The sequence below is a fragment of the Salvelinus sp. IW2-2015 genome, linkage group LG17 (genome assembly GCF_002910315.2).
Source record: "Salvelinus sp. IW2-2015 linkage group LG17, ASM291031v2, whole genome shotgun sequence".
NCBI classification, from domain to species: domain Eukaryota; kingdom Metazoa; phylum Chordata; class Actinopteri; order Salmoniformes; family Salmonidae; genus Salvelinus; species Salvelinus sp. IW2-2015.
This window is the reverse complement of record NC_036857.1, coordinates 12,549,095-12,559,169: the sequence shown is the minus strand read 5'-3', so window position 1 is coordinate 12,559,169 and position 10,075 is coordinate 12,549,095. Positions and strand designations below refer to the sequence as shown.

The 10,075-nt window shown below is 41.6% G+C and overlaps 1 protein-coding gene across 1 annotated transcript; it reads right to left on the bottom strand.

Moving 5' to 3' along the window:
* Positions 1-265: 265 nt before the first annotated feature.
* On the bottom strand, positions 266-6,422 carry LOC111976874 (neurexophilin-2-like). Its single transcript, XM_070448179.1, has 2 exons — positions 6,195-6,422; positions 266-1,652 (listed from the first exon to the last, which is right to left on the bottom strand). Exons 1-2 carry the CDS (start codon positions 6,246-6,248, stop codon positions 882-884), a joined length of 825 nt encoding a protein of 274 aa, XP_070304280.1. The 5' UTR covers positions 6,249-6,422; the 3' UTR covers positions 266-881.
* Between the last annotated feature and the right edge of the window lie 3,653 nt (positions 6,423-10,075).

Here is a 10,075-nt window from a genome sequence, read left to right as displayed (position 1 = left end):
TCACCAACACTATTTGTGGCAGAGATAGAGAGAGCATGTCTTGAAGCGCCGATAATGAGATAGTGAAATATTGACGGGACGCATGCGAATTGAGCACTAATTCACAAATTAAATTCCAGATCATTGCTTCAGTCCAGAACAGGTGCTTAATTTCTGTACAGTAGAGTTAGTTTTCCTTACTAATGTTGTTGTCCCAACTCATTATGAAACGTAGTGTGTGATGTATGAACTCAATAACACATCAAGCAAAACAACGACTCATTTTAATATGCATTTCAAATCTACATTTTACTTTCCATCACACATCATTTCATATCTGCTTGTAAAATTAAATCAAATGTAGATTTCGTATGTGAATCATACAGTATGACCAAACTCAATAATCAACATCCAGGTACCTTGCCTTGGTTGCGTTAGGATACCCCCAAACTAATAGTGAAAATGTTCATGTAAGCAGTATGGGCACCGTGTGACAAATAAGCAGAACATTTCCCCATACATAACCACAGGTAACAAAAGCAGGGATTGTGCTGAAATTGGCATGCACATAGGGCATCACTCCCCCCAAGTCAATATTTTACCACAAATAGTTTACAAAATAATCTTACTATTATCCTACTTGATCTTCTGTCTTCTACCCTTCAGTGGCGTTTTTTTAATTTTTAGGTTATTGTCCATATGCTGCTGACTTCCATTCTACTAAACACAAATCTCTCCATCTGAATGTCTGTGTGAGGCCTGAATGTTGGTGTGGGTCCATCCATCCTTGCCGTTCAGCGCAAGCCCCTTTCTCCACTGGGATAGGAGATGTAGAAAAACATGCCGTAACAACCTTTCTAGTTCATCGACTATCCTCGTCGTCCAAATTGCTGGAGATCCGCCTAGAAGTTGTAGTCTGGACAGACCTTCTGCACCAGTTTGTAGTCGGTGCTGAGAAAAGAGATGAATATACAGAAGACCTTGAAGGGTTTGGCACAGATCCAGGCGGCGTGAGACTGAGTGTGTTCTGAGTAGCAGTTCTGGGAGGGGTCATAGAGGCAGGGTTTGGTCTTCTTGGCCCTGTTGGTCCTCTGGTACTCCACCCTGCAGTTGAGGGCCTTCATCTCTTGCAGGTGCGCATTGATGGTAGACTGTGGCTGATTACGGAACTGGAGCTCCGGGCTTCCCACATCCTCCCATTCCACGGCTTTGGAGGGAGGAACGATGCTCATTGAGATATTCCCCAGATGGGACGAATTGTGATGGAAGTACACACTGAAGGTGCCGTTGATGTGGTCCACTATCTTACTTGTCACCAGCAGGCTGAACTTGGTGGTTTTGATGTTGAGGTAGAAGTTTCCCCAGCCAAAGGTCTTCTTAGCTTTGATAGGTGCTTTCATGGGAATCTTGGGTTTGGAGCGTAACTGTGACTGATCCAGGGGTAGGGAGAGGTTCTGTGACCAGCCATGTGGGCCCAGAGAGCTATAGTTTGGGGGCTTAGTCTTGGTGGATACGATCTGGAAGTCTTTGGAAAGGTGTTTGACTTTCATTGCAGCGCCAATGTTTCCATCTTCCCCTAACCTTCTTATGTCATAGGGAGAGGGCTGTGAGAGGGAGTCAAATGGGCTGAGGTTCAGATAGTCCAAGGTCTTCACAGCATCCTCCTTTTGCACCTGTGAACACATGAATGAAGGATACATTTAGTATTTTTTTTATTTCTCTGTCAGTCTGTGTCTCTCTCTCTCTGTCTCTAACGAATTGTTGTCAATCTTCACGTGCCTGGAGGCTTTATATGGATATAACCTTGATCAAGTACATTAGGTAGAAATCTACTGATCAGTGTGCACATAATCCTAAAACTACAATTAAGAGTACATGAGCGTTAATGGGGAATTGACAAAGACATGATAAAAATGATGGGATGATGTCATGAGCTCATGAAAATGTATGAAAAGATGGTTCATCTCATCGGTCCATTATCCACTCGAAAAAACATTGGATGCAGTCTCTTTGTTCATGGCCCGAGCCATTGTAGTCCAGGAGTGTTTAATTGGTTGGTTGTGTATAACATTAGATTATAGACTCTGCTGCAGTAAGCTGCACCCTTGTTAACGGTGACTGTCAGACACAGCTGAGTGTGAAGTCAGCTAGGCTCCATGTCCTCTGCTGTAACCATCTGTCTTGAACCCTTCAACCGAATAACCATATATCTCCATTTTGGAAGATTTTGGTGATATGGTATATTTCTAGTTGTATAGTGGATATGAATCATCCAAAGTCTTGGTATTATATGTAGATTATAAATAGACAACGTGTACATGACATTTCCATGTCAGTTGACAGCTCTGGACATTACAGTGAATTTATAATAAGAAACATAGAAACCCATGGCCATGGCATAATCTGTCAATTTTCTTCAAACTGGAACTGGCAAAGGTCGACCTCATTCATTTTCAGGCTAAAATAGAAAGGGAAGGGCCTCCCGAGTGGCGCGGTGGTCTAAGGCACTGCATCGCAGTGCTAGCTGTGCCACTAGAGATTCTGGGTTCGAGTCCAGGCTCTGTCGCAGCCAGCCGCGACCAAGAGATTCATGGGGCGGTGCACAATTGGCCCAGTGTCGTTCGGGTTAGGGGGGGTTTGGCCGGCAGGGATGTCCTTGTCCCATCGCGCACTAGTGACTCCTGTGGTGGGCCGGGCGCAGTGCACGCTGACACGGTCGCCAGGTGTACGGTGTTTCCTCCGACACATTGGTGCGGCTGGCTTCCGGGTTAAGTGGGCATTGTGTCAAGAAGCACTAGCTGTGCTAGCTTGGTTGGGTTGTGTTTCGGAGGACGCACGGTTCTCGACTTTCGCATCTCCTGAGTTCATACGGGAGTTGCAGCGATGGGACAAGACTGTAACTACCAATTGGATACCATGAAAAGGGGGTACATTTTTTTATAAATATTTAAAAATAGAAAGGGAATAGTGTTCTTCCTCAATTATCTTTGGATGGAACTTTATAAGGACTCTCACTGAGCTAGAAAGCCGACCACCTGTCAACGTGTTCCTTAAAAAGACAGAAATGTTAATAAACCCATCAGTGTTTTTTGATTTTTATCAATCCAATATTTCAAATCAAATCAGAGTTGGCCATGTACACAGATTTGCAGATGTTATTGCAGATGCAGTGAATTGTTTGTATGCACAACAGTGGGTTGTAAAGTTTACTACATTGTACTGTATACCAAGCCCACGGGATTATACCATACAGCATAGCATATTCCCAATCCTATCCATTCATTGCTAATTTGATATATTCTTGCTATATACCCTGATACATCTCACTGTATGTTAGCCTACACATCATCAATGTACAGTATACTTATAACTACATTTCCCCTCCCTGCATGCTGTCACGCCCTGACCTTAGAGATCCTTTTAATTCTCTATTTGGTTAGGTCAGGGTGTGACTAGGGTGGGCAATCTATGTTTTCTATTTCTTTGTTGGCCTGGTATGGTTCCCAATCAGAGGCAGCTGTCTATCGTTGTCTCTGATTGGGGATCATATTTAGGCAGCCTTTTTCCCACCTGTTGTTTGTGGGATCTTGTTTTTGTGTAGTTGCCTGTGAGCAGCCCAGAACGTCACGTTTCGTTTTCTTCTGTATTGTTTTTGGTGAGTTTCATATTTATTAAACATGTGGAACTCTAAGTACGCTGCGCCTTGGTCCATTCATTTCAACGATCGTGACACATGCCTTCTTATAACTACTCTCCTGGCTGTAATCCACTGTCAAACAAAAGTTCCGTTACAGAACCCTCAGCAGGCTAATGAACTCTGAGCCACTGCATTCATCTCCTCCACTAGCAGGGTGATGTGTCAGCCATGCCCGTGGCTCTGTGTCAGGGTGTCTGTATGCCAGGCCATGGCTGGGTTAGAAGACAACCTTACATGGGGAATCTCAGCTCATGGTAATGGGGATGACCGTGAAAGATGACACACCTGGTTCTCACTGCTTTATTGTCTAGCTTGGGAAATAATCATTACTGTACTCACATGATCATCATACATGAGAATGATGCTGGGGAACTCTGAAGTGTGGAAAAAAGTTGTGTTTGAGACGCTGCTTATGGCCATCAGCTTCTGTGAAAGGAATATCTAACCAAAATGGTGCTGCTGTTTAAGCTTAGGTATTGTGATGTGCGCCTGAGTGAAGCACTCAACCTGAGTTGCCGCACTATGATAAATGTGTTCGACAAACTACAGTGAGCAATAAATGAACCGTATGATTCTCCAGATTGTGTATGCTGAGCAAATGATCAGTTTAACCAGACACAGCTGTCAACCCTTAGGATGATGTTTACAGGCAAACCATATAGAGTTCCATCAAATGCTAATTTGCGACTGAAGAGGCCCATTAAATAATATATTTCCAGTGATTATTAGTGCATGAATAGAAAGGTGTTGACTCTAAGCAAAAATGCATTATAGCCTATAGGTTGGTTGCATGAATTCAGTCTGTCTAGAAAATAATCCCAGTTCAATAAGAATGGGTGTTCTTCAACCTTAGTGGGAATTCTTTGAATGAATTACTGATTTATTCAGTGCATTCATAACAGGTAATGAATTTTTCTAAATGTGGAAAAAGTGTCATTACTGAGCAAAAACTGGTTGAATCGTTGTTTCCACTTCATTCCAGCAAAGAAATTCAATGTGATGACGTTGAATCAACGTGGGAAACTGATTGGATTTGAGAAAAGCTATCAACGTAAGGTAATTTCATATTTTTTGCACCCAACTTTTAACCTAAATCACATGACATGGTGACATTTTCTGTTGATTCCACATTGAATTCACATCAGTTGACAACTCAACCAAATGTAAATTAGAACTAGACGTCTGTGCCCAGTGGGTAATTAATGCCATTAAGTAAGAGAACATCTTGAGACCTCTGTAACCTATGGCTTTGTGGTAGTGTGAGGTGCACTGAAGTACTACTCCCTTTATGTTCAGCTGAATAATTATTCAGATAATTTATATGATCCAGTTGTTTTCTTGCCCCAGGGATAGATGTGCGATATAATGGGAATTTAATCTAGGACATTTATGCTTTATTATACTGAACAAAAATATAAATGCAACATGCAACAATTTCAAAGATTTTACTGACTTACATTTCATATGAGGAAATCAGTCAATTGAAATAAATTCAATTAGGCCCTTATTTATGGATTTCACATGACTGGGAATAAAGATATCTGTTGGTCACAGGTACTTTAATAAAAGACACGGGACTCAGGAACTTGTCATGGTATTTCTGTGCATTCAAATTGCCATCAATAAAATGTAATTGTGTTCGTTGTCTGTAGCTTATGCCTGCCCATACCATAACCCCACCGCCACCATGGGGCACTCTGTTCACAACGTTGACATCAGCAATCCACTCGCCCACACAACGTCATACACGTGGTCTGCGGTTGTGAGGCCAGTTGGACGTACTGAAAAATTCTTTAAAACGACGTTGGATGCGGCTTATGGTAGAGAAATTAACATTCTCTGGCAACAGTTCTGGTGGAAATTCCTGCAGTCAGCATGGCAATTGCACGGTCCCTCAAAACTTGAGACATCTGTGGCATTGTGTTGTGTGTCAAAACTGGACATTTTAGAGTGGCCTTTTATTGTCACCAGCACAAAGTGCACCTGTGTAATGACCATGCTGTTTAATCAGCTTCTTGGTATGCCACACCTGTCAGCTGGATGGATTATGTTGGCAAAGGAGAAATGTTCACTAACAGGGGTGTGAACAAATTTGTACACAAAATTGGAAAGAAATCTGCTTTTTATGGAACATTTCTGGGATATTTTATTTCAGCGCATGAATTATGGGACCAACACTTCACATGTTGCGTTTATATTTCTGTTCAGAAAGGTTTGGTGCATCAAAGTGGTCACTGGTCAGGTTCACAGTTTACTCACTCCTCTTCTCAAATCAGCACCAAAAGCAATTGGGCAACACCACAGACATATGGACGGCACCTACTGCTCTTCTCTGCATGTGCAGAGGCAAAATAGACAAAGCATGAATGGGCACAAAGAGCCAAGTACTATTGTTATTTTACAAAAGACACATGGAAAAAATACAGCCACACATTTTTACTTTAACTCTCTGAATTGCACCTGTTTATCTGAAAAGTATTGCCTACACTTGTCACGTGAAATATGTGAAATAGCTTACCGTTGGTAGAAGCCACAGACTGAAGGTGGCAAAGTTGATTAATAGTACCCTCATTTTGTCTCTGAATGTCTTATGTTGACGTACAAATCTGGACACCGGGGCAATCAATCAAAGTCTGACAGCAATCCACTTGGAAGAAAACGTAGAACCCTTTAGACTAATAAGAAAGTCAAATAACATTTTGTTAGTGGCTTCAATAACATTTTGTCGTGAGGTCCATGGCTCTGTGAAAACAGGACAAACTGGGAGGAAAGAGAACATCAGGAAATTGTTTGAGAGATCCACCCTGCTTATATTATTAGACAGCCCCTGTATTTTCATTTGCTCTCTCACGCTCTCCCTCGCACACTCTCTCTCCCTTTCTGTCTGTGCCATACATGCACATGTCGGTTTTCTTCTCATCATTGTATAATGAGAGCAAATTAGAACTCATTTGTATATGAGCATAATTTCACAGACCACCTACACTTTGTAGCTGGCATTCTTTTGAAATTGACCATGGTAAATATAGATCATGGTCCAAAGATTCCAATTGTGAAGCTATTAGGGATTAATTATATACTCCAATATGTACGCTATCAGCTGTGGGCAGCATGTGAGAGCATTGAAATCATAAAGACCCTCTCATGAATCTGGTAATAAATTCCAGAGGAAATCTTACAGGATGGTGGTATGGAGGCTTGTTACCACTCTGCTACTGTCTATCTGTCACCAAACCTCCTGGCTCGTTATGACTCTTACCCAGAGATGTGACTTCTTAAGCAGCACAATTTGACAGCCTACCCCTATGTCCCTGGTTCTGCCACTGGGAGGCTGACACAATGACAGGAACTCTCTCCCTGGGGAGTGGGGAATATGAAGACAGTACCAGCATAGTGTCAGTATATGTGCAGAATGTGGATAGAGTTTCTGTAGACTATTGGTGGTTGCTGCTGACTATCTTACGTACAGTCTTGGTATGTGTGTGATGGTGTGTGGAAACAGCCTGATAAGGCAGGGAAATTATCGTTTCTCAATTGCCCTCTTGTCTTTTTTTTACCACATGTGGTCCAAATTCCTTTGTCAACATGCACTGAACAAAAATATAAGCGCTGAAATAAAAGATCCCAGAAATACTAAATTTGCAAAAAATGCTAATTTCGCTAAAACTTTGTGTACACATTTGTTTACATCCCTGTTAGTGCGCATTTATCCTTTGCCAAGATAATCCATACACCTGACAGGTGTGGCTTATCAAGAAGACTTTTAAATAGCATGATCATAACACAGGTGCATGTTATGCTGGGGACAATAAAATGCCACTCAAAAATGTGTCGTTTTGACACACAACACAATGCCACAGATGTCTCAAGTTTTGAGGGAGCGTGCAATTGGCATGCTGACTGCAGGAATATCCACCACAGCTGTTGCCAGAGAATTTTATGTTAATTTCTCGCAGTGGAGCAGGTAGACAACTTCAAGTTCCATCGTGAAGAAGGCACGACAGTGCCCCTTCCTCCTCAAGAGATTGAAACAGTTTGGCATGTGCCCTCAAATCCTCAAAAGGTTATACAGCTGTACCACTGAGAGCATTTTGCCTGGCTGCATCACTGCCTGGGATGGCAATAGCACCGCCCTTGATTGCATGGCACTACAGAGGGTGGTGCGGACAGCCCAGTACATCACTGCGGCTGAGCTCCCTGCCATTTAGGACATTTATATCAGGCGGTGTGGTAGGAAGGCCCGGAAAATTGTTAAAGACTCCAACCACCTACGCCATAGACTATTCTCTCTGCTTCCGCACAGCAAGTGGTACCGGTGCATCAAGTCTGGCACCAAAAGGCTCTTGAACAGCTTCTATCCCCAAGCAATAAGACTGATAAATAGCTAACAATATAGCTACACTGACTATCTGAGTTAACCTTGTATCCTCATTGACCTTTTTATGTTTGTTTTTCTCTCTATGCACACTCACAGGGCCCTACACACTCACACACTCACTCCATCTGCTCACTCACCGGGCACTACACACTCACACACTCACTCCATCATCTTCTCACTCACACATAATATGCAGATACATTTATATTGACTCTACACACACGCACACCCATTCACATACAAGCTGCTGCTACTCTGTTTATCTTATATCCTGTTGCCTAATCACCTTACCGCTATACATATCTACCTCCATCACTCCAGTATTCCTGCACATTGTAGATATGGTATTGGAACTGACCCTGTATATAGTATGCTTACTTACTTATTGTGTTGTTCATATTTTTTCTTATTTCTCATGTTTTTTTCTCTAGGATTACAATGTTCCTGATTCTTGCATTGTTGGATTTTGACTTTGCAATAAAGGCATTTCACTGTACTTCTGCATGTGACATTAAAACTTGAAACTTGAGTGGGACAATATTCCACAAGCCACAAACAACAGCCTGAAGATCACCTCTAAGCGAAAGAGATATGTCACCTGAGGCAAATGGTGGTCACACCAGATACTGACTGGTTTTCTGATCCACGCCCCTACCTTTTTTTTACGGTATCTGTGACCAACAATACCTGTTTTCCCAGTCATGTAAAATCCATAGATTAGGGCCTAATGAATTTATTGTAATTGACTGATTTCCTTATATGAACTGTAATGTTTAAAATTGTTGCATGTTGCGTTTATATTTTTGTTCAGTATAGTCTAACATAGGATCTAGCACCTACCATCGGGAGTCTATGTAAAAAAAACAGGGTAAGAAAACAGTTGAGTAGCCTACCTGCTAAGAGTACTTTGCGTCTGGTGTAGCAGGCCAGTAAGTAGGCCTATTTATATGCAACATTTTCTACAAGATTTATTTTTACAATTTCTACGTATAGGCCTGCTATGTGCTACTTTTACCAGACTAGATTTTTAAGTCTTAGTATGTGTAAAATGCCACTACCTGTGCCATAGTTGTGTGCATGACCTTCACAGTGATCAGTAGTGCATCAAAGTAACCAAGAGGTATGTTCATTTCGAGGCACCTGACCTCCCATTTCAAGGCCCAACAGGGACAGGGAGGGTGATGTAATGAATTGGATTCGAGAAGCTCATGGCATTTCAACAAATCTGGAATCAACGTTCTTTTTAAACCTCTACGGGATCGGTGTCCCTAAACCGGGACAGTTTTCGCTCAATATGCGATAATGTGACTAGAAAACGTTGTATACAACAGCCAACTTTCCGGGACATAGACATGTCTTATATGGGCAGAAAGCTTATATTCTTGTTAATCTAACTGTATAGTCCAGTTTACAGTAGCTATTACAGAAAGGAAAAATACAGTGCTATTGTTTGAGGATAGGACAACAACAAACTTTTATCACGGCAACTGGTTTAATACATTCACCTCTGAAGGTAAATAATGTACTTACATTCAGTAATCTTGCTGTGATTTGTCATCCTGAAGGTCCCAGAGATAAAATATAGTGTAGGTTTGTTTAAAAATAATAATAATTATGTTCAAATGTAGGAACTTGGTTCTACAGTTTGACCCCACTGCTGTCTCTGGCTCCACACCTACCCCGTGCGGACATCTAGATATGTGAAGGTTAGTGTATTTTCTGTAGGGAAGCTAATGATCTATCATGTATGACATTCCTGGGAGTGTGTAAACTTATTTTTTTTATTACCATAGCATTTTTGTGTGTTTTCTATAGTTATGTACTTAAAACTTCATACATTTACCATACATTTGGGCAAACTCCTGGCAGACTTGATGCAAAATATTGTGTAGTGAGGAAATTCTTCACTGGATCAGTCTGAAACTTTGCACACACACTGCTGCCATCTTGTGGACAAAATCGAAATTATACCAAGGATCCTGTCTTAATGTATGGCCTTTCTCTTGCATTTCAAAGATGAT

Excerpts from the sequence above, each read along its gene's own strand:
- LOC111976874 (XM_070448179.1), bottom strand. The coding sequence starts at position 6,248 with ATGAGGGTACTATTAATCAACTTTGCCACCTTCAGTCTGTGGCTTCTA. Across the intron at positions 1,653-6,194 it reads GTCTGTGGCTTCTACCAACG|GTGCAAAAGGAGGATGCTGT; the intron begins GTAAGCTATTTC and ends ATGTGTTCACAG.